This window comes from Eublepharis macularius, chromosome 2 (genome assembly GCF_028583425.1).
Source record: "Eublepharis macularius isolate TG4126 chromosome 2, MPM_Emac_v1.0, whole genome shotgun sequence".
Lineage (NCBI taxonomy): Eukaryota > Metazoa > Chordata > Lepidosauria > Squamata > Eublepharidae > Eublepharis > Eublepharis macularius.
This window is the reverse complement of record NC_072791.1, coordinates 41,458,062-41,483,496: the sequence shown is the minus strand read 5'-3', so window position 1 is coordinate 41,483,496 and position 25,435 is coordinate 41,458,062. Positions and strand designations below refer to the sequence as shown.

General features: G+C 42.9%; 1 protein-coding gene across 4 annotated transcripts in view; it reads left to right on the top strand.

Annotated features, from left to right (window-relative positions):
* NRXN3 (neurexin 3) overlaps positions 1 to 25,435 on the top strand; it is a 1,560,869-nt gene that overhangs the window by 1,283,935 nt on the left and 251,499 nt on the right. For all 4 annotated transcript variants that reach the window (XM_054971960.1, XM_054971959.1, XM_054971961.1 and 1 more), the window contains one exon: positions 19,150 to 19,321. In XM_054971960.1, the coding sequence (XP_054827935.1) occupies positions 19,150 to 19,321 (172 nt within the window). The remainder of the gene's footprint in view (positions 1 to 19,149; positions 19,322 to 25,435) is intronic.

Genomic DNA, 25,435 nt, shown 5'->3' with positions numbered 1-25,435 from the left:
GGTGAAAGTGATGAATAGGTCTGGATGGTGGTGGTGAATGTATGTCATGGCTTCTTGAGCACTCATGCATGTAGCGAGGTCGCCCAATGAAGGATGATGGGAGCACCACCATTTGACCCAGTTGAGCAGTGTGAGCATCCTGCCTCCCCACAGGTGAATGTAGCTGTCTCAGATGAATGTAGCTGTCTGCTTTCAGCTGTGCCTGGTTGTTCCTAATGTAGTTCAACCTCTCAGTCTTTATTTTGGCATACATGTCAACCAAAATTTTACTGAAGGAGTGGAAGTACACCATGTGGTTGATCTTGCTTTGCCTGACCATGATGTGGTAGGAGTAGAATTCCACTGTGGAGACTGTCTTCTTGAGGGGCAACATAGTGTTGGGGTTGTGCTGAGGAAGGGCAGTGGAGTACCCATCCTTGCCATGGCAGAACAGGAATGGGTACTGCAAGGCATCATATGACTGGTGGATCTCACTGATGTGCCGCAGTGTGTTGCTGTGGCTGTGCAGCGTGCAGCGTGATGTCCCACTGCTCAAATTGCTGATCAACAGTCACCAGAGCCACCTCATGTACTGCTGGTGCATTGAAACAATCTACATGAGTGTCAGCCAAACAGGAAAGCCAGGCCCCACAGGGAGATAGGCAACCTTAGTGAACTTTTAGGGGAAGACTGGGAGGTTCATTTGACCTCAGGACACATTCAATGACTCCCAATAGCAACTGCATAATGTTTAGAATGTGGAGAGTGAGGACCAATCAGGCCACATATGCAAGTGACCTCTGTGTTCCAGCTGTCTCTGGGGGACAGGGAATGTGGTGTGGAATGTTTTAAGCCCCAATCAGCCCACAGATCTTGAAAGATTGGCCCAGTAAGGGAAGAGTGGCTGAGCTGGCAGCGGGTGGGGGCGCAAGCAGGCAGCAGCCTGCCAGCCACACAAGGCAGCTGTATCCTTTTGGGAAAATACATTTTACCCCCTTAGGCGGTGAATTTCTTAAAATCCCTTCTTAGTGGGTGTTTTCATCATGAAAGGAACGTTCTCCCCAAATTTCATGTTTCTCGGCCCAGGGGTTTGGTCTGGGCACTGATGAGTCAGTCAGGACACTTGTCTTAGATGTATGCATTTTCTAAGTAACAGATTATGGAGTTGTTCATGGGTCAATAGATAATTGGAAGTTGTTGCATTTCATCCTGCCATAAGTAACCATAATGAACTGCCACACAAGCTGCTTGGGCCACCATGCTTACAGAATCAAACTTCTGCATGTGAACTAAACAGTGCTGTTTTCTCTTATCTCCCCTCCCTGGTCCAACAGCTAAAGCTGTGCATATATACACCTCTGAAAGAAGCTGAACCCCTGTCAGTTGGCTATGATAAAGAGGAAGGAAACAGTGTCCAGTCCCCTCATCTCTCTGTAACCCCCAGAGTCCCAAGGACCAGGTTCAATATGTTTACCAATTCAAATATAAATGCAATTTATTTAAACACAACTATTAAAACATTCCCAAAGTTATTAATACTGGATCAGTAACCAGTGACCCCAGAGTACAGTCCACCTCACAATCCCCTGGTAAAGTGTGCAGACAGTTCTGTAGATTTGGCCAGAGGCTTTGCCTGGAACAGCGTCCCAAATATCTAGCAGGCCTTGCTACAGCAGTACTCTTCTTGTGAAGATGCTGTCTGAATCCTGGAGCTTGCGTGTTGCCCTAGGAGCAGTTCCCCTTTTTTTCCTAGCATGATGAAGTGGTGCAGCTCTGTGCTAGGGTGCTGGTCTCAAGCAGTCAATGAGTTCAGCTGCCAGCAATTCCTGCTCTTGCTTCTTCAGCTCTTCCCAGCTACTGCAGTTCTTCCAGGAAGAAGAGTTCAGCTCTTCCAGCCAGTAGTTTCGGCTCTGTGATGATCTTAGCTCCAAATCTTGGAAACAAGCTTTGCCTTCCAAGCAACAGCAGCAACAGCAGTTTTTCTCCCTTTTAGTATTTCCAGCTAGCCTAGTCCTGTATAACACCACTCCTCTTACTCATGGTGACCTCTTTTTTTATATACATGCCCCATGGGCCTTTGCTAAACATGCAAATTAAACAACTATAGATACAGCTCAGTTATCTGTTAGTCTGGTCTATGTATCTGCAGTCTATTACTCAGGCCTAGGTCCTAGGCCCCAAACCCTTTTTCCAGTACAGGCTTACATCTCTTTCCCAGAAAAAAAAACTGGTCAGTGCCATTTTAACTTCTTTCCTTCCACAATCGGAACTCAAAGCAGATTACAATATCATTCTCATATACTCCATTTTATCTTCACAACAACAACAACCCTGTGAGGCAGGTTATGATGAGAAAGCAACTGGCCTAAGGTCACCCTGCAAGTTTCAGTGGCAGAGTGAAGATTCAAACCTGGGTCTCCCAGACCCTAATTCAGCCCTCTAAGCACGCTGGTTCTTTGAAGTTAGAGCTGCACACAAACAGCGCCAGATGCTTCTTGTGTGCACTCCAGAGCTGGAGCGAGCAAGCTCAGCTTGGCAGTGAAGCAAGGTGAGGCACTGGCTTGAATCTAGCAATGCTCAAACACTAAACAGAGATATTCTTTGCGTAGTTCTGCTTGCACAGGATCTTGTGCATTGTGCAGCACCTAGTGCTTTCTTCCCTGCATATTATTGTGCACAGAACTTGGTTGTACAAGATCTTGCACAAGTAGAAGCACAAGTCGGGGATACAATAAGCTTAGTTTAGTGCAGTCAGCTACCACAGTCATTTTCTTGTGTTTCTACTTGCACTGAACCCGACCCAGAGGTTTTGGATAATGGATTTTGAGGTTCAGCAGTCTCCCCTCCCTTACTACCTCCCCCCCCCTTGCCACCCTCTACCAATCCTCAGGTATTTTTAAAAACAGTAGAACAAGCACATGTTCCCAGCAGGGCTTCTTAAATTCTCAGAAGACACTAGAGTTTGGCAAGCCGTACTGGGCATGCTGTGCTTGCTGTGCTGTATTTAAAGATGGAGAATGAGAATGGAAGCAAAATCTGTTCTGGTTCCTGGATGGGGAGGGGAGTGGTGGCAAGGGGTGGTCAGCTGACATCTGTACCCCTTGTCGTCGTCGTCGTCGTCATCATCATCATCATCATCATCATCATCATCATCATCATAACTGCGCTTATATACTGCTCTTCTAGACAGATTAGAGTTTCATCCAGAGCGGTGAACAAGTTAGTGTTATTATTATCCTCATAATACAGCTGAGGAGCTGGAGCTGAGAGGAGTGGCAGTAGTGAGCTCATGGCAGTAGTGGGATGCAAACCAGTAGAGTGTTGATTCACAGTCGAACCACTTAACCACTGTGCAGCAGCCTCAAGGAGCAAAAGTACAAAAAATAAAATGGCTGGATTGTAGAAAGGGATAGTAAGAGAGGTTCAGTGTGAATTGATGTGGGTATCAATTTGTTTTTCAGATGCGTTCCAGTTACGCAGATTCATAGTATTATCACATTCATTGTTCAAAAGTGAGGAGTTTTTTTACTGTCATGCATTGTCTGTTGCACTTCAGAAGTAGTTAGAACCAATGCTATGGATATGCATCAGGCTGTGAGCAGTAATTTTAAAACCCTGGACTGTATAGTCTAGGGAAAGAAAAAGCTTCAATTTTTATCTTTGTAGCCTTTTAGAGTCCTTTTGCTAAGTGGGTGAAGAAGAGTAGGGTTGACATCTGCCTGGAGAATAGTGTCCTGTCCCTTTAATGGAGGCTTAATCCTATGTTATTTACCTGGTGATGTTCTTCATCCATTTCCACACATTAAACCTCTGTTGAAGTAACAGGACATTTTTCTCCAGACTTGTTGCCAACCCTAGAAATGGATGGAGTTTGCTACTTGGAAGCGGGGGAATTGCCATGGTGGGACATCAGGTATCTATTTAAAACATTTCTATCCCACTTGTCAACCAAAACAAGTTCTTAATATGTCACAATCAACATAAAACAGTAGAATATAAATAATATATATTGAATTCACTGCATCCAAACATATAGCACCGATAATTAATCTATTTTTAAAAGATTTTTTTAAAAACCAACAGCAACAGTTTAAGAAAAATGGTTGAGAATGTCATGATAAAAAAAAACCCATCTGGGCAGGGATCACAAGGTCGAAGCAAAGAAGAGAAGGGGGAAAGCTCCAGTACCCAGGCAGACAAATAAGTTTTCACCTGGTACTCTGAATTCAGATGGGTCAACATGAGGCAAATGATTAAAGGGAGGGCCTTCCACAGTTGGGGTGCAATGGCAACAGAGGACCCACTGTTTGTGATACTCCACCTCACCTTAAAGAAAAGAGAAGAATGATATACAAAAAAAGTCCTTGACTGGTACTTCATATCCCATGAGAGATGCCAGCAACGATCCTGACACTGATCTTTCCTTTTTGTAGAAATGTACACTGTAGTCAGTAGTTATGTAAACATGACTCTAGGGAAGAGGCCCTGAGTTTCCTCTTTTGCCCACAGATGTAAATCACCAACTAGCTGACAAAAACCATGGCTGCTGTCACTGACTCCATGGCAACAGGGATTCCAATATTGCTCTCCGTCAGTGTGTTTCTGACAGCTCACACCCTTTGCCCCGTAGAGGTGTTGGAAAGAAAAGTAATGGGCTCAGTGAGGCAAAGACACAATATCTTAGAGCAGAGGGCTCCCAGCTTTAATTTGACACCTTAAGGCAGGATTGCCCAACAAGTAGGCTTCTCTTTTATTTAGAGGAGGGTGGGAAGGGAGTCTGTGGCAATACTAAGAAATAAGGTAATACATAGAGGCAAATAATCTTGTTGCCTGGCTGGTTTCTCCAACCTTAAGAGGCATCTCTTTCACATCCCTGACTTCTTGTATATATGACAGGTGTGAGATGACAGCTCTTTGAAATTGTTCCTTTTGTTAACGAAATTGCAGACTACAGGGTGGGCAAGGGGAACAGACAGGCGGTGTTGACTGAAAGCCACATTTCCTAGAAAATGACATGCACACTTCACTTTCATTAGCTTGCGTGGTGTCATTATTACCATTACCATGTGATAATTAGAAATATTCCTTAGGATCAACAAGTTGAAATTGCACCTATGAACCTGGCTTCCCCGATGCTAAGGGATATGGATATGTAAGCTTCCCTATTCCAAAGTACCATTGCCATTGGTTAACAAAGGCTACTGTCCAATCTGTGGGAGTTTGGGAAGGACTCAGGGTCTCTTAATGCATTATGGAGCATACATGTTGGGTCCAGGGTCCCCTCTCTGCAACCTGTGTAAGAGCCACATAGGACTTAGAGGTTCCCTTCACTTCCAAATAAGAGACCCTATGCAAAGGATCACAACTAGCCGTATACCTCTAGAAAATTTTCTTTGGGGTTTCAGATCAGGTGACGTTGAATGAAATGTTTAAAGTGATTCGGTTGCCAGTTTGGGGGTCAAAATCTTTTAAGTGTTCTCATGATTTCCGTGGCTGTTCTTTTCAGTGGGTAAGGGGAGGGGTACCAAGTGAAAGCTCTGGGGCAGTTGTTTTTTCAGTTAATGGTGCCAAAATTGCACAGAACACAATCTTCTCTCAAGGGGTGTGTGTGAGTTTTACAGACCCCTCCCCCAAAGTAGATCTCTCTGTGTGCAGCTGCACTAAATTATCTCTATGAACTCAAATGGCCATCAAGCAGCAGCCAGCCAGAGGCTCCAGCCAGCCACCAGCATTTAAAAAAACAAAGCCCTGTCTGCAATTAATTTAATTTCCCTGCTCTTACAGTGACTATCAATTTTTTAAAAATTACCTTTCTACTGAAAACTGCATTTTTCTTCCTTCCTTATAGTGGTTTGTTGTTTGCTACCTTCCAGAGAGGAAGGCTTCTGTTGCAGACCCCCTCCCCAGCCATTGTTGAACTTCCTTTATTTGCTATGGTGGACTGGGGGGGGGGGAGCTGGAGCTGGATTTTTTAACCAAATGTCACCCAAATCAGCAGAGCTTCTTCTGCTTGTCCATCAAAGAACCCCAAGTTTCAAGCAAACTTGGGCATGGCATTTCAATTCTGCAGGCTCCTGAATAAGCCAAAGCTTTTCTACTTTCACAAGAAAGTCTCTTCCCAGCCCCCAACGAGGAGTCAAAGGGGAAGGAGGGGGAAGAGGGCAAGAAGAACAGCAGCTCTCTGCAGCTTGGGGCTGAGTGCTTTGTGTTCTTCTCTTTACGGGAGATACACTGTTACCAGAACTGGTCTCCCCCTGCAATAAAATGATTTGTGGGGGAATTAGCAAGCAAGGAGAATGGCTATGCGAGAAGGGTAACAAGCGAGAAATCTCCACCAATTTCTACCAGGTCCCCTCCCCAAGGTAGCAGATGAGGCTGGTGCTTAACATCAAACAACAACTTTTATTAAAGAACAAAACTGCATGCACATACACTCAGAGTTACAGGGGTCAAATAATTACACAGAGAGAGAGAGAGAGTCCTAGGTGGTTAGCCAGAAGTTGGAATAGAGGGGGGGGGGGAAGTATATTTACCAATCAGAGGAGCTGCGTAGTCCATGGAGCTTCCAATGCTAGCGTTCTCGGCCAGGAGAGAGGGAGAGACTTAGGGAAGAAACCCTAAGGGAGCAGCGCTTGGCCTCAGGAAGCGTGCACAATTTGAATGAGGCCAGGGCTCTACCTTTATAGGTAAAATGTGCCCTGAGGTGAAAGAGCCCACCTAGCCGTTAGAACAAAGACTCCAATGGTCAGTTCCTGGGTTTGACAAAAGGTTTGAATACCTTGATTAGTAGCTGCTGGTGTGTGTGAAAGCAAATGCAAAACATATTCTAGCGCTGTACAAAAGGGATAGTTTGTTAGTGAATTCCACTGGAGCTGAGTTGATGGATTTTAGGTGGGGACTGTACTTTCCCAGGAACAACTGTACATACTTATGAATGTCATTTGATTAGCTCCTCAGTAATGGATAGGAGATCTCATCACGGAAGAAGGGAAAGGAATGTGTTCAGTGGGGATGACTCTGTGAGACCTTTGTTACACTGGGCACCTTTGGGGCTGGAAGGATAGTAAATCCAATTGCCTCTTAATCACTCTGCATTCCTGTACAGCATTCCATGCATGACAGGTTCTCCCGTGCGGGACTCAGCAACTGTCAGAGGCTCTCTAGTGGCAATACTGCAGCCATTTTAACTCCAGAGGCCTGAAAATCTTTAATATCACAAGCAGCCATATCCAGAACTCCTTATTAAAATGGCAAAGGCTGGGCCGGCTGCTTACAACACTACTGAAGGTACATTATTATTGGTGGTGGTGGAAAGTATCATCAAGTCATTGATGACTTTTGGTGACCCCTGATGGGGTTTTCAAGGCAAGAGACTAACAGAGGGGGTTTACTATTGCCTGTCTACCTCATATTTCCACAAGAGAAATGCATGGCTAAGGGAGCATGAAAATTGATTTAATAATTTTTGGATTTTATTTTAATTCCGAAGATGCAAATTATTTGCCATGAGATCTTCAGTATCCTCCACATGCTATTCTTGAGCTACAGTTGCAAGCTTTGAATTGAATGGAATGGCATTTTCAGTGCATTTGGAAATAACCCTTTAGTGAACTGCTAACTCCTGACGTTGTTAACCTGGCAGTAGAGATTGGACCGTGGCTCAGTGGCAGAGTATCTGCTTTGCATACGGAAGGTTCCAGATTCAATCCCCAGGATATCCAGTTGCAATGATCAGGTACCAGGTGATATGAAAGACATTAGCCTCAGATCCTGCTGCCACCAATTAGAATGGGCAATACTGACCTTGATAGACTCAACAGAAGGCAGCTTCACACGCCCTTTACTGGTGTGGTCCCACTGGTTGTGCTTGCAATCCTGGTAGGAAGGAATTATCCACATGGGTTTCTGTTGTATCGTGCACGATTTAAGTTCAAAACAAGATTTATCCTGGAATTTCAACAGGCATGGCAACAGCTGCATCATTCAATAAGCCAGACCTGCCTAGGCCAAATCTCCTGCTTTCAACTTCCTGTTTCCTGTCCTACCATACTAGATCTCCCAGCAAGATCTGTTGTTTATAGCCCCTGTTGTATCTAAGATCTTCACTGTTTATTTCTGGATAAGCTTGTCATGTGTAAGCATCCCCATTTCCACCCAGGCGCTACTTAAATGTGAGTCATTATCATTGTTTTCATGTTCCATGTACCCATTTCAAAGGTCAATGGTAGCATGGGATGGTGGTGTAACAGAGAGATTTTCACCAAGTACTGTTACATTATGTACAAGATTAAACACATGCAAATAATCTCTTTTTGACCCTTGGAGTGTCATGGCAAATCTAAATCCAAGGGTAGGCACCATTTGACCTCTGCATTTTGTTCTCTTTGTCTCTCTTTTTTGGCATTCAGACAGTTAGCATAGCAGCTGGGATTAGGGATTCAAAAAACTGGCATGGCATTCATGTGTGGCATTCAGAAAGTGCTTGACCCTAGCCAGCCCAGCCTCACCAGATGTCATGCATTCAGCCAACAAACTGCTCCAGATTTCTGTGCAGAAATGGAAGCTGTACACAGTAGCCTTTCCCCTGTTACAGACGTCAATACTGAATAATTAGGAATTGTGCTAGGGTCTCATAAACAAGGGGATAAGGCATAGAGATGAAGTAGCCAATCTGTTAGACAAACACGTCGCCAATATTACTAACCTGCTTTGTGTTTCACTTTGCAACCAACTTTGCTCATTCCTTCTCTTCCTAGCTCTGTTCTCTTCCCAGAATATGTTGCCACTTCTGTCCTTCATTTGCATGGCATGGGACAGAAAGCTATTTCGAACCATTCATCATTCTTTCTTTCTTCTCTTAAAAAAATCTCCATATTTTTGAGGTGGTTCCCAACCAGTTAAAAATACAATAATCTTGAAATTAGAGATCGAATAATTATCAAAGCAACATCATCCGTTCACAAAAACTCATGCAAAAAAACATTCACTGCTCGTGCCATCATATTTCACTTGAAATTTCTGCACAGGGTTGAGATGCATAGATTGGCTTTTCCTCTCATCTGATTATGAGAATAGGCCCCAAGACGCTTGCAGCACTGTCAGGAAATCAATGAGTAAATGACCCACAGAACATTTATTAATTTGCTGAAAAATGCAAACATATCAAAACAATTAAGATTTGCCTGAATGAAAATTATAATGGCAAAAATCACCCCATGACTGCTGGATCTTTTGTTGCTGTGCTGAGCAGCTGGTGTATAGTATATGGTGGGATGGATCCTGCCCATATCCTGTCACCCCACTGAGATATGTTTGAAGCTTTTCTTCCAGCCTAAGGAATCTTCCTCAAGAAGAAGAAGAATCGCCACTGACTCTCGGCAACCCCATCCTTGAGGCATTCCAGGCAAGAGACAAACTAGGGATCCCATGCCCCTGGCGGGATCCCCCGCTCCCACCTTTTGCCTACACAAATCAGCCTGCTGCAAACTGTGTGCACGCTCCTCAGCCTTGTATGATGATGTCACTTCCCAGAAGTGATGTCATTGCACCAGAGAGGAACACATGCAAAGATGGTCCCAGGAACACCAGGAAGGTAAGCGCAGGGTTCCCGCTGCTGCTGAGAGAGGATGGGGACTTGGCAACCCTAAGACAAACAGAGATGGTTTTCCATTGCAACTGCAGTCTTCCTTGGTGGTCTCCCATCCAAATACTAACTATGACCAACCCTGCCTAGGTTCAAAGCTCTGACAAGCTTGAGCTAATCAGGCTGCTTCCTCCAAAGAGGAAGTTGAAGGAAGGCTCCTTAGACTGGAGGAAGTTTGGGTCCTTACCAGCATCTGCACCATGTTACAGCTCATCCCCAGGCACCATCACAGAGACTTGATCTCAAGACTGAGACTGGTGCAGCATAAGCTGTTAGCACTGCTTGTGAGCACACCTCAAAGTTGTCCTGTGCACAAGGATGCTGAGAACTTTACAGAACTCAAGAATGACATTCAAAGGTACTTTCTTTTTCATTTGTTGTGTTGAGCTCCTCTTTTGATTGCTTCCAGGATTTGCAAGCAATATCATGAACTATTTTGCCTCAGTCCAGTGGCAGCATTTGGCATGGCAAGTGGGTAACTGCTGATCACACACACTGAGCAAGCACACTGGCATGCTGCCCCTCGGGTCATGATGGGTTGCATCTTTTAAAAGCATTTATATTTGTTTGTATGTGCCACTTTTATATTTACACAGTAAGCAGCGTTGCTCCCTCTCATCCTCTTTGCCTGCTCACCACAGCCAGAAGACAGTCTCTCTCTCTCTCTCTTTTTAACTATTTTATATATCCCAAGGTGCATACCTCCAAGGCTAAGAAACACTTGATAAATTTCATTTCAGGTTCTTAGGCTAGGAGCTGCACTCCTCCCAAGTAACTCTGTAACTGCAATCCTGTACAGAGTTACTGCAGTCCAAGCCCATTGACTTACACTGAAGTATCTTTGCAGGGGATTGTACCTCAAAAGTGGTCACTCAGTATACTGATAGTGAAACGGACAGTTCCAGTTTTGAACTATTTTTATCCATCCCCCACCCAAGTAGTTGAGGTTTGTGCATGTTATACTTAGTAGCTTGACCTCAAAAGCCATTTTAGCCATCTTGTAGCCAATAGTGAAGAAAGAAACCAAATACTAAGGAAAGTTGTTCTCTCGCTTGCCTGTGCTTAAATTTTAATACTTAATTATTCCCCCCACCGTGATACACAGATATCCTGTGCAACATTTATTTAATGACTTCATTTATATGGGGACCAGAGCAGCTTACGTCGTTCTCTTCTCCTCCATTTTATGTTGGATGCTGTCCGGCATACTGCTGATTCCGTGTATTGTTTAATCGTGTATGAATGGAACTGTCCAGCCTGGCAAGAGTCCCTGCATATACTGTTCAATCAAACTTCTATATCAGTTGTCCAAGTAGAGCTGAGAAATCTTTTTTCTTTTTTGGCAAATAGCAATGATTGACCTGTTTGGTGTGCTGAAATGGGTTGATTATATGCTGTGATAGGTTCATGTAGCTATATTTTTTTCTCCATAAATTGTTCCCTTCAATCACCTGACCATTTCAGTTGATTTTTCCCCCCATCAAAACCCCACTCTCTTGTCAATATCTGTCTGATAATAAAATGTCCGGCAGCGAATGCAATCTCCCAGCTGTGGTATTGCTGAACCAGCCGGAAAGCCTATTACATCTTTGCCTTGCTGTAGAATACTTTGGAGTATGCATTATATAATTATACCGACAGTTCCATAGCTCAATAAATTGCTTTAGGAAGAAGGGCTAGAAATAGTTTACATCCCGGTTGCACAGTTTGCAAAAGCAAATTCCAATTGATTAATGTTGTCAAAAGACACTTGCCCCTTGACCCTCTTTATCCTGTAATACTGCAGCTAATTGGCCTGTGACAAAATGATATGCATGTTTACTCATCCTTTGTGGCACTAGATTGTCTTGTCTAGCCTTATAGGATTTCTCCAGGCATGTGCTTAATTTTGTCCCCCACTCCAAGCTAGCAGCTGAGACTGGCAGCTCTGATCAGCTGTTAGGATGCCTCACAGATCTGCTGGCATTGCAGAGACATCCTGCAATTGTGCTGTCTTGATCGAGATGCCTAACAGTTAAAGCATTATGTGATGCACTCCACGCCACCTCTAAATATAAGCTTGGTTCTGTTTTAGGCAACTGCTAGTTCAGCGACTGTCAGCTTCAATTGCCAGGAATAGCTGATGGTACTTTACGCCCTCCCAAAGGCATTCTGACATGAGTGATATTTTCTCCAGCTAAGCAGGTTTCCCAATTGTACTGTTGCATCTGGTGTTGTCCAACCCAACTGTAGTGATTCTTTACTTCCTGTGGTACCAGAACCAGTGGTCAGTAGGAGGAACTGCAGCTTCAACTAGGGTCACAGATAGAATCCTTGTTCTGAAAGCTCTGTTGCCCCAGGAAGCAACCTTGTGGCACTCCCTGTTATGAACTTCCCTGATTTGCTGCACTCCCTCAGCCTAGTCAACATCTTTATTTCAATAGGCCACACAGCTATTTTTCAGCATCTTCAGGCTCTTGGTCTGCCTACTTTGTTTGCCTTCCTGTTGCACCATCTGTCTAAGTGACTTGTCCCTTCTAGGCAGGAAGCTGGCCTACTAGAATTCAAACTAGGGCACCTAATAAGTAGTTTCCCCTAAACCAGGGTTTTGAACTTTGTTGAACCTTTGGGCATTTTTGAAATTTTGACAATGTTTTGTGAGGATCACAACTAAATGGCTGGCATGGAGTCGGAGCCAACCACAAAACGGGTTCTGGGTTCAATCACAATATGTTGAAAGGTCCCCAAAATGTTAAGAAGTTGCAAATCAAACGTCCTTCTATGAAAGAACCTGCGGTTTCCAAGTGGGTGCTCCTTGCAGGTGAAAAGGTTGGATAGCTTTTTATACCTTCCCCCTGAACCACCTCTTACTCCAGTGAAGAGGAAGAAAGCAAGGACAGGCCATTTGCTTTTGGGGACACTCTTCAGCAGGCACTATGGTGCCCACAGAACAACTTTGAGGATGACTGGCCTAAAGAAATTGTGAGGGGAGGCTGCAGACCTGAAGCATTTGTCTTGTCAGAATGCTAAGTCTCTTGTACAACATATATGCCAGAGAAGGCTCACAAAGCAATAGGCATAAGAGGGAAATAAGGTTAATTTAATTCTTTCAGTAATTGAAAAATCAGGTAAATATCTTGCTATTGTGCGTACTATGTCATAACAAACAACTCATAATGTTATTAGATAATTTCTGCAGTGTCCACATATCACATTTTTCATAATGAAAAGGCAATTGTTGGATAGTGTATATGGGGCGGGGGAGAACATGTCTCCCTCTATAGTGTGAGACTTCCTGGAATTGGCTGCTGTTCCCCACCACCACTTCTGAAGTCAACATGAGAAATAGGATCAGGGGGCTCAGTAGCATTGGCAAAACATGCCAGTTCACTTGTGTCACAAAATCTGCCAATGAGACCTGGCAGAATGTTTGGCCAGTGACAGTTGGTGTTGGAAGGCAGTTACTGAGGGGAACAGCGTTGGTGCAATAAGATGACATCACTTCCATTTCTGTGCCCAATGCGGCACATTGTGCTGGTACTAGTGTGACTGTTGCTGCTTCCAGGATCTCCTATTGGGTGAAAGAGCGAGCAATCTCTAAGAGTTACCCTACATGATGAACACAATTTAGGACAACTCACAGTGTACTGTTGCACTTAAAACAGTGGATCAGAAAACTACCATCTCAGAGAGGGCCACAGTTAGGTTTTTTCCCCCATGCATGTTCTCGTATATTGGAAAACCCTCACATTCATTTACATTTATTTAAAATATTTTTATCTCACCTTATGCCCTTGGGCCCAAGGCAGCACATTACATGTGTGACTCCTTCCCCCTATTTGCATTCTGAAGCAATGCTATCTAACAAGAGCTGCTGCACATAATTGGACCGACCATGTGGCTCATCTCCTGGTTTACAAAGTACCATACTGTCCTTATTCAAGCATTGGAATGATAGCCCTGGGACTTAGCTCATTTATAATATAAATGGGGAACTTAAAGCTAAAATATTTGCTCAGTGAATACATGACTGAGCTAGGAGGATTGGAAACCAAATAGCCAGGAATTATAGCTCTCAGCCTTGGAAGAAGTTACTACAGAATGCCTACACAGCCTCTGATTACCTGCCATATGACATGAAGTCAAGTTGCTAGGAAGTCCGGAGATGTTTTATTCTCAGAGTGTGTGACTGCAATGGAATTTGACTGTAGTAAAGATTGTGGTTTGAAGTCAAAGACTTACTTATACTGATAGAAATGCAAAAGACAGCTTTTGGCTCTAGATGTTTACAGCAAACTATTTCATTCTGTCCAGTGATTGGAGTGGGAGGAGTAAGTCTCAGTTCATGAAAAACGATGTTATTTTTGTAACACCAAGAGCAGAAAATGTCTCATCCCTATTCAGTTACTTCAGTTTAAGCCCTTTGATTCCAATAGGCTTAAACAGAAGTCAGGTTTTAGACTGGAATAACTCTGCATAGGATTGTGCTATAAATTATCTATTGCTGTACAGAAACGGTTCAGTTTAGCAAAACCTGACCTGTAACAAATTCTGAGTTAACAGACAACTAATTTCAGAGTTGTCTGTTAACTCAGAATACCTTAGTGGAATTTCAAAGAGAAATCCAACCCTATGATTCTATGTTGGAATATTAGCGATATCTTGTGTACAAGGAAGAAGATGATCCTGCAGGGGGCAACAAGCTCCAGCTAGAGAGGATTGTAGGGAGAGTACTTTCTTGCAGAAGGGGCTTTTCCTTGTCTGTCTACAGACTGCTATTCTTGGGCTGTTCTTCTAGAACACTGTAGAGAACTCTCTCAACTATCAAGGCAGCAAATTTTATTATCTTTCCTATCCAATTTGTTAGTCAGATCTGGATACTAACAGCTGCACAGGTGCTTTGCCAACAAATCTGAGGTTCCTTTGCACATTAAATAATTGAGGGTTGTCAAAAGAAGGAGAAATGAATTTTAGCAAAACCAGTGAAACACAGATGGGTGGGGGAGGGGTGGAAATTATTCTGAGACTGTCAACAAATTTTACCTGAAGAGAAATTTAAAGTGACTTTGGAGGTTTCTCTTCAGGTAAAAATTTGAGGATTTTTGAGGAAAGCCCAGACAGTGAGATTTTTGTGAATTAATTCGTACAACACCAACTAACTTTCCAGATAATACATGTCTGTGATTAACATGCTATCAGTCTATCTGAATGTTACCGTTCATTAAGGCAAAATTACACCAATCCAATAAGCTTAAAGATGTCATGCACTGTGTCACAATGGAAGGTTTTCATCTAGTATGTGTATTTGATTTTGGCTGCTGAAAATTATTGTTTTTTTAAACAAAAACAAAAACTTGTGATTGGTAAGTAGAAGTGAGATTTTGCTTACCTGTGAAGCTTTTGTCAGCTATTTGAAAACTCTTTTTAAAAAATCTTAGTATCACCTGACCTTCAGTGCATTTGGGCATCCGTTTTCTGTCAAAGTTTATCAACTTGTAATATGAATGTGCTGATGAAGGATGAATATGGCGTGAAGGGATTTACTTCGGAGAAGGGGATTGGCTGAGGAACGGCAGCCAAGATTGTCTTCATGTCTGGGACTAAGACGATCAAGCTGTTCACTCAGCTTCTGCTCTTGGAAATGAGTTTAGGGACTGGAAGTAGAGGGTTTCACAGCTGTTGTAGAATCCAAACAAAAGCAGGAAGATGAGGCTACATTTTTAAAACTCTAATGTATAAATAATGGAATTGCTGGGAGCTAATGGCAGGAATCATTGCTGTAATGTTGCCACCGGTAAAGCTGATTTCAGTAAGGTTGCCAACTCTGGGCTGGGGAATTCCTGGAGATTTGGAGGATGGGACATGGAGACTGCAGGGTTCGGAGAAGGAAGGGATCTCTGTGGGGTGTAAGGTCATAGGGTCCACTCTCCAAGGCAGCCGTTTTCTCCAGGGGAACTGATCTCTGTATTCTGGAGATCAGTTGTAATTCCAGGAGACTCCAGGCCCCACCTGGACATTAGCAACCCTACTATTCAAAAGTTCACATGTTCTACATAGCGTTGATTAGAGTCTTCTGCTGAAGAACATCTGTAATGTACACTGCAATGCTGAGCATTGTGGCCCTAAACTTCACAAAGAGAGGACATGCATCGCTGATAGATGGCTACACATTTTCACCAATATGGAAAGTTTAAAAACTTTATAGTTTCTTTCTGATCATACTTTTGGTTTGAGAAGAACCATGTCTGTGGGAACAACAGCACATATTTTAAGGAAAAAATAGGGTGGAGAAAGCAAAAAAGACTATTCTGATCTTAAGATTATGATAAATATAAATATATTAGAATGTTCATACAAAATTGAGTGAACTGTGGTCTTAAACGTGGGGAGATGTGTCTTTAAGACACTACATATGTTTCAGTGGTGTATAGTGTGGTGTGTTGGTTAGAGTGTTGGACTGGGAAGACCTGGGTTCAAATCTCATTCTGCCCAGAAGCTCACTGGGTAACCTTGGGCCAGTCACTGCCTTATAAGCATATATCTCTCCACCATCAAACTGTTGACTCGGCATGCCTAGGGGCTGCTGGATTCTCTCATGGGGGCCTGAGAGCACTGTCTTTTCTGTGCACATTCCCTTGTGTGTTTAGTTTTCTGTTGGCACTCAAGTAAGTTGTTCTGGCTGTCAAAGCTGGCTGTCACAACATTGCTGTTCAATTTCATATTGTTTTATTTGATGCTCGGAGGCTTTTGAATGGGGGGTGAGGGCAGTTTGTTTGAGATCAGGAAGCAGATGCTCACTTCCATGCTCAATCTTATCTCCAGTGATTTCTATGCTCAAACTAATATCTTTAAAAGATTATGCAAGTTTCTTCTTTTACTGATTCTCTTTTTTCTGTGTTAAAAGAGGGGTTTCTCTTTTATTTCTCTGTGTAGAGAAATCAATGCACCCTTTTGTATCTTCAGCCTTTTATATGTTACGCAGCACAGAGTGGTGCTCTAGCAGGAGGACTGGAAGGCTTGGGAAGATATCACCTACAGAACCTCCCTTCCTGCCCCTCCTCTCTTCAAGTTCCTCTTTGATCAAAATGAAATTGATTAAAAATAGACTTCCAGTTTCCCAAAAAGAGGGAAAGAAATAAATTTTTGGATTTCAGGAAGAAACTGGGCAAAGAGGAATTAAGAGAAATTCTGTTAACAGTTGTGTCCTGATTGACACTTCTGGTTGCAGAATCAAACTTTCCTGCCTTACCCCTCCCACTTCAGCCCATGGATCTCCACGAAATGCTGCTCCTATGAGATAGGGAACCCTGAGGAATGACACGTGAGGGGGTTGTCCGCTGTGAGAAAGGAGCATTGGTGGAAACTGCCAGTTTAGTCTGGATCTGATCCTATGACATAAGGCCCTACATTTTATCTGTTTAAGAGACCCTGATATAATGAAAATAATACTTTCATTCTCATGAAATCGACGCTGAAAATATGAATTGGTGGTTTCTGGCAGGTTTTGGCCGGGGTGAATTAATTAATTTTCTTCTTTTGAGGCCCCCACACTGTGAGAACCTAAATATACTTTATTTAGTTTATTCCTAATCTTACGCTGTTCTATTAGATATGGCATGGCTTGGTGAATCACCAGATGGGCCAGCTGATTTTCTCCTGTGATTCTCCCTCCCCCCCCCCAATTTTATTACAAAGAAGCAGCAGGTGCTACAACAGGAAAGGACAACTCAAAACTAGGGTTGCCAGCTCTAGGATCGTAAATTCCTGGAGATTTTGAGGGTGGAGTCTGGAAAGGTTGGGTTTTGGGAAGGGGAGCAACCTCAGTGGGATATAATGCCATAGAAACCACCATTGAAAGCAGCCATTTTCTCCAGGGGAGCTGATCTCTGTGGCCTGGAGATGTTGTAATTCAATGAGATCTTCAGCCACTATGTTCTTCTGTTTCTTACAGTGCAATCCTATGCACTGTTACTCTAGATTAAACTCATTGATTTTGAATTCAATTGGGCTTAAACTGCAAAAACTCTGCATGGGATCACATTGTTACTGAATGAGGGATACTGCCTTCCATTCACTGCCCACTTGCTACAAGCACATGATGCTGCCTTATACTATGTCTGACTGTTGTTCTATCAAGGTCAGATAATTGTCTACTCTGACTGGCAGCAGCTCTCCAGGATTTCAGGCAGAGATCTTTCACATTGCCTACTACCTTATTCTTTTTTTTTTACTACCTTATTCTTGTAGTGGGAGATACCAGGGATAGGAACTGGAACCTTCAGTATGCAAAACAGATACTCTAGCACAGAGCTACAACCTCACCTCTGGCACTGGAAAGAATAAAGTGATAGATTCATCACAATATTATTGTGATGAAAGATTGTTATGACTTCCCCCTTCTACATAGGCTTTTTTTGTACTCAGTATCTTTTTTTCAAAGATACTGAGTACCAGCATGTCTTTTTCAGAGTTCTTCCAAGTCCTGATCCTCGTGTGCCGGTCCTCCCCACTCAGGCAGGCAGAGAGTGAACTCACAGGAACAGCCTAGAGGGAATCTGCAGGGAGGGCAGGACTTGTGGAGATTAGCACACCCTTAAGTATGAGTATTGGCACCTTCATTTCTTTACCAAAAAAGCACTTCTTGCAGTGATACTAAATGCAATACTGGAAATTGCCGTCTTGAATGTCCTACACAGGGCTCATTTTGAGGGGGAACATGCAGGAACACAGTTCCAGTAGTTCTCCAAAGAGGTCACATGTCAGATGGTCCCGCCCACCTGGTTTTGGGCCATTTTGGGCCCATTTTGGCCTGGATCGGGCCTAAAACAGCCAGGATTGGTCCCAAAACGGCCAGGATCAGGCCTCTTACAGGTGGTGGATCACTCTCCTGCTCAACAGCAGCCCGATTCTGACCATTTTGGGCCACTTTTCAGCCATTTTCAGCCCCTTTTTGCCATTTTGGGCCCAATTTCAGCCCTGAATGGCCAGGATTGGGTTCAAAGCAGCCAGGATAGGTGAGGTCAGGGGGTGTGGCATATACAAATCAGTTATGGCAATGACACACTTCCGGTGATGGTAAGGGGTGTGGCATATGCTAATGAGTTCCTGCAGCTCTTTTTCTACGAAATGACCCCTAGTCCTTCAGTTAAACTTTTAAAAAATCAGCTGTATTTTTACGTTTAAAAATATAAGAGAAATATTCCCATCCTACAATTTTTGTATTACAGTTCGTATAATTCTGTCATTCCCCCTCTTTTATTTACAGTTGCTCGATCGTCTGCCAAAGTTAACAGGGAATGGGCCGTGGCAGTGGGTTTGGACAGGTGGGCCTAGAGTCAAGTTAAATATAATCCAACACTCAGCTGTGAATCTCAGTTGATGGCTCTGGGGAAGTCATAATTTCTGACCCCGTCCTCCTTTCAGTGATGCCCCCTATATACTGTTCCCTATATACAAACGTACATGTGTTTGAGTAATCTATAGGGTTTTTTACAGGTTTCCTTGGCTATGCTGATTTCAGGACTTTTGTTTTGCTCATTTCCATGCAGGAACAAGGCAAGATCGGTGTAGTCTTCAACATTGGCACTGTAGATATCTCCATCAAAGAAGAGAGCACCCCTGTGAATGATGGTAAATACCATGTTGTGCGCTTTACACGAAACGGTGGCAATGCAACTCTTCAGGTGGATGGCTGGCCAGTGAACGAGCACTATCCTTCAGGTAAATGTCTGATTGGAGATATCTTTTTCTCTTAAACCATCCACTAATCTTTCCCTTTCAAAACAGGAACTACTTAGTGAATTGGTAAGCAATAGACAAACATTTACAGTTCCATCTGCAGGAATGAAAAGGAGAACTGAATCTGGTTTAGTGTAAGGAAGATGAATTTGTGTTTACTGTATTGAAAAACAAGATACAGTGCTCAGTCTCACTTGCTCAGGAAGAAGCAAGGTGTGCAAAAGCGATGTGCATAAATCTGTAAGCAACCACACCAATAATGTTTGCAGGCCTCTGGGCATAATCTGGTTCTGCAGAGAGTGAACGACTGCAACCCACAATCTGCATACTTCAGAGTACTTCTGTCATTTTTCATGAGAGGTGAAGGTGAATCTTCCAAAGCTGTTGTGGAGTACAGCCAGATTGATTCAGCAAACTGAATCATTCTGCTACATGTGGCTTTCAGAATTGAAAATGGATTGAAACATAGGAAGGGAGGGAAGGTGCATCTGCAATCCACATGGAATACAATTCACACGATTATGGGTATTTGGGATTATATATATTTGTGCTGCTTGTTCTTCTTTTTTCCTCTTAGGGAAGTTTATCTGTTAGGAATCACACAACCACTTACTTACTTAGATTATTTAGTCCCTACTTTCCTCCCCAAAGGAACCCAGAGCAGTTTACAGCAGTACAAGAAATGTGATCAAAAAACACAATTTAAATTAAACAAACAAAAGATAACTAACTGTACCTGGGACCAGTTCTGGATCCAATGGGCCAGCTTGTTCAAAGCGACAGGACATGTGCTAGAGGCTAAAAACCAAGGAGTCTCTAGCTCTTGCCCTTTGGCCACATCCAAAGGTTGATACCTCTGGCCACACCCAAGCTCCCTTCCTGGACATACAAACAAAGGAAAGCACAGCTCCGATGTTACAGATTGCAGCAATGTTCCTTCCAATTGTCCCTCCTTTCTGTGCTCTTTGTTTGGAATTTGAATATCCCCAAATTCAGATGAAAGCTATCCATTTTAATTTAATAGAGCCAAATTATCTGTCCTATTCTATGGATTCCTTCCAACCCTGTTGATTTCCCAAGTCTTGCATTGCTCTTTTGTCTTTTCCTTCTTCCTGTAAACCAAGAAATATGCTGCAGAGTAAATGCACTTCCACACTAAGCTGGCGCAGTATTGTAAATAGGACACTCAGCAAGTGGGGCAAGGAGAGAAGGAAGGAAGACTGAGGAAGAAGAGGCAGGAAGTATTTTTTAAATATTTATTTATTTATTTTCAGGAGCCCCATGGTGCAGAGTGGTAAGCTGCAGTACTGCAGCCCAAGCTCTGCTCACGACCTGAGTTCGATCCTGGCGGAAGCTGGGTTCAGGTAGCCGGCTCAAGGTTGACTCAGCCTTCCATCCTTCTGAGGTCGGTAAAATGAGTACCCAGTTTCCTGGGGATAAAGTGTAGATGACTGGGGAAGGCAATGGCAAACCACCCTGTAACAAAAGTCTGCCAAGAAAACATGATGCGACATCCACCCCCCATGGGTCAGTAATGACTCAGTGCTTGCACAGGTGACTATTTCACTTTACCTTTCCTTATTTATTTTACAGAATTTCCATTGCACCTGTCTGTCCACACAATGGCCATTAAGGCAGCTAACAAATTAAATTATACATAATATAATCATATTTTTAAAATTACTCAAACCAACCAACTCCCCCCACAAACCAACACCTCATTAAAACAAAACCAGAGCTAAAATACATACAAAAATATTACATGCACAGATTATACATTATTTTTAAAGCAGGACACACACACACAAACACACAAACATATATATATATATCCTGCTTTACAAAAGAATGTGCCCCTGAGCAGCACACAATAATAAGGACTCAGAGATTACAAACTAAGAAAGAAAAAGGCATACAAGGGAAGGCGAATAGAGGAAAAAGATAGGTGAGTACTGTGTCTGGAAATGTCTTTCTATCCTGTAGCAGCCATGCTGCTTGTGTTCTGCTGGGGAATGATGGGCAACCTCCTAGTCGCCCTTGGATCTGTGGCTTGAGGGAAAGACCAGGATGCCCTTCCCCCCTTCTTTCTGCAGTCTCTGGACATTTTCTGCCTATGCATTGAGATACTCTATTATTAATTTTCTTCTCCCATCAACTGGTTCATTAACTGATTGAAATAGCCCAGTTAATTGATTTTTTTAAAAAACCCACTGATTAAAAAAATACTTCTAAAGGAAGAATTTGAGTATTTGGTTCAGGAACAATAAATAGAACTTCTGTTTTTAGTAATAACTATATCTTTCTGTCTGCTTCCATAATTTGTTTACTAACCAAAGTAGCAGGCGGTACAATGCGGAAAGAGTACATTGAAGTAAGTGGTTTTAGAAAGGTGTAACTCTGCTTAGGATGGTGCTGTAAAAGTGCAGTGTAGCCATACAGTTTCTTGCAGTGTAGCAGTGCATTCCTAAGCAGAGTCTAAGCCCATTGCCTTCAATGAAGGGTATAGCTTTGTTTATTGTTGCACTGTAGGATTCATGAATGGCCCACTAAATATCAAGTTACGGCACTTGGAAGAAGTATATCAAAGTTTCTGTGCCATATTATTTCCTCTGGAATACTAATAGAGAAATTTGGTAGAGGGAAGGCAGGGATTGCTACAAACTTCTGTTCTTGGTTGACCCTCCCAAATTGCAGTGAGTCCATTGAAGTCTATAGTCTTCAAAGGGTATAACTCTGTTGAGGACTGCATGATCAGTCAGCCTAGATTACTTGGTTTGTTCCAAGATATAGTGCAACCACAATGCATATGGAATGAGTGTGGAATGCAATCCCCTAAAAGAGCCCTTCTGACCACCAACTTTTTGACAACTTGAATTTTTATAATTTGCAAAGAGTTGGCAGCTATGAAGCCCATCTCACACTGGGCCACTACAAAGGATATAATTCAACGAAGTTCTCAGCATGCAGTGCAGAAAATTGCCTTATTAAATAAGCCATAAATATGTGATGCTTGCTCCCTGCCTTTTCTGGGACCCATGGCCTGCCAATCTATCTGTAACATTCCTGGGAATATTTTTTTTAAAAAACCTCTTCACTAATGCATCTCATCTATTCAATTAAGAAGCCAACAAAGCATCCAGAGCGCCTCCATGTTGCGGCTAGTTTTCTGTGCTGATATTTGATGCCATGCCCTAGAGGACAGTTTTTGTATTCCACTTCTTTACACACAATGCATACACAACACAGCCTCATTTATCTGAATGGCTTGCAGGTGGACATCCAAAATGCCTGGATAATTAAAGGTTCAAATAAACAGGACTACTGTTTCCATCAAGCTATATCAAACTGTGGCTAAATAGTGAGCGTACAGGGAATGCACATAGTCAAGCAATTTGGATCATTTAAATTGGAACACTGCAGTCTGCTTATATCCGTTTCTGAATATTGTGAATAAGAGCGGGCAATTAAAGAGCCCATATGTCTTTCAGGAGCTGTTTGGGAACAGCCTCAAAGCATTTTTTGCATTAGATATCGACCAGTTGATATTCTGCAAAGATGCAGAATATTGTTATTTTCAAGGAATTTAAAGTGCTCAGTTAAGCAATACTTTAGACACAGTCCAAACTAGAATTAAAATTTACTGTGTTACGCAATCTCTGTAAGAGATTTCTTATCAAACTCTTTAAATGTTCAAAACGAGTCTTAGAGGAATCCTGAGTTTAAATTGTTTGGATTGACATTGTCCTCCTGAAATGTTCCCGTGTGCTTTACTGGCTTGCCCATGTGACTATGACACTAAACAGGAAAACCACCCATGCAATTTGAGGGTTCGTGACAAAGATTTAAGAGTGTATAATATACAGCCTAGGGGTTGCATTCAGACATCACATGCAAACCAGAGAGTGCACATGAACAGCATGAAACACCCCCACACACATACCCTCCCCCCCACCCTCATAGTATATTTGAAGACTTCTTAGTTTTAAAAATACCCCCTTGGTTTCTTGTGACAGTGGGATACAAACCAGGATAAACTATGGTTTGCCTGGTTACTAGGAAAGCAACACACTCGTTTGTGATGTCCAAATCTAGCATCTCTCTTTTAAATGCTGCACCACTTAAGATTTCAGCCTGTCATTTATTCCCGTGTCAGCCAATGACCTCTCTGTCTCCCTGCAAATGTTTGGTTGCCAAATTTGTTGAGTGTGGAAGAGAAAATCATGAGATGCCCCTCATAGATGGTAATCTAGATTGGATTTCCCAGCTCTCTCCTCCTTCAGACCATGGGGGAGGGTGACTGTGAAAGAATAGAGAAGAAATACAGGAATGTTAGTGCATATGAGTGTACATGGGAAGGAAAATAGCAGTTTCACTTTTCTCAAGGCCCAAACATTCTCCACAGGGATTTTTCTGGATAATTAGAACATCAGAGGGGCTGTTCAAGATAAATCACCTTTAAAATTATATGAGAATTTAAAACTACATGTCTCTAATTTATAGTGCTGGCAGTTTGGAGACCATTTCTTACTATAAATGGTCTGCTTGTCCTGTCCTTGTGTAGCTTATATTTGAAATACATTTTTTGGCTCATTTTCTCCCCACAATCCTTCCCCCACAACCTCATTCTAAAGTAATATAAAGTCTGGAAGGAGATAAATGGCACAGAGAATAACTTCGTGAAGAAACATAGGAGAAATATACCTTTTAAAGTTCCATCAGACATTTCTAGAATTTCAAAGAGGTAGGTTCTTTTGCATAGGATTTTCCCTCCAGACATCATTGCTGTTTGTTTCAGTAAAAAGAGCTAGTGGGAAGGAAGAATTATTTCCATGTGAAGCTTTCCCCCAGTTGCAGGTATATTTATAACTAGTTACAGAAAAGGTCCTTCTTACACAATAATCAATGCAATAAACAATGAACGCAATTCATATAATTACTACTAATTTCATTCAATACAAAATGCAATGTGCAACAATATCTAACAGTTAGTATTCCTCTTATTACAAAGTCAACTCTCATACAAAAATTACAGAAATAGACATTATGCACATACTCCAAGTATTGTCAAAAATGCAAACATCAATGTGTTATTACATTACATCCACATCCTTTTACAGTACTGTCCATCAGATGTCAAAAGTCCAAAATGAACTGAGTCTTACAAGTTCCTATTTGTATATCCTGAAAAGTAAATTCCCTTGGTGTAGGGTAATGCCCGAGATCGACTGTGTAAGTCCCTCCCCCACAAAAGCAGGAAGTCCCTTTCCCTGGTAGGTCCCCAGAGGAGTACTGTCCCAGGTGCGGGGCTAGTGCAATGGCTGGTGTGTAGAATTCTCCTCCACAATATATACAGGTGTTACACAGATGTTACTTCTTCTGGTTTCTCCAGTCAGCCCGACAAAACACGAGTAGATTTTGTTTCGCAGACTTAAGCTTTCTCAGGGGCCGTATTGAGTTTTAATATCCCATCTGGGTTTCAGATGTACTCATAAGGAGCACGATGGACATTGTAGCTGTTGTGCTCCTTATTAGTATATCTACCTGGTCTACCTGGCCAGCAAACAACTGGGAAGTAGATCTGGCCTCTGGGAGTACAGAGGCCAGGTGTACCAGCCCAGCAAAGGAATAGGAGGTAGACCTGGCCTCCATGGGTCCAGAGTCCAAGCCTCTAGCAAAGCTATGGGCAGTAGACTAGGCCTTCAGGAGTATGAAAGCCAGGTCTACCCTGCCAGCAAAGCCATAGCAGGTAGACCTGGTTTCCACAGGTCCAGAGGCCAGGTCTACTGAACCAGCCAAGGAAAGGAGGTAGACCTGGTCACCAAGGGATCGGAGGCCAGGTCTACTAAGTGGCAAAGGGATGGGACTGGAGACCTGGCCTCCATTTGCTGAGGTGGGGGAGGGGAGCAGGCACCTGGGCACTACTGCACCTGCCAGCCTGCCCAGTACAGCCCTGTTTGGGGCCACACCAGACAAGCTGGAGGTGCGGATTGTGTGGCAAGGGGAGGGGAAGAGGCAGCCAGGTGCTGCTGTGCCTGCCAGCCTGCCTGGCACAGTCCCATTTGGGGCCACCCTGGGCAGGCTGGAGGCATGGGTTGT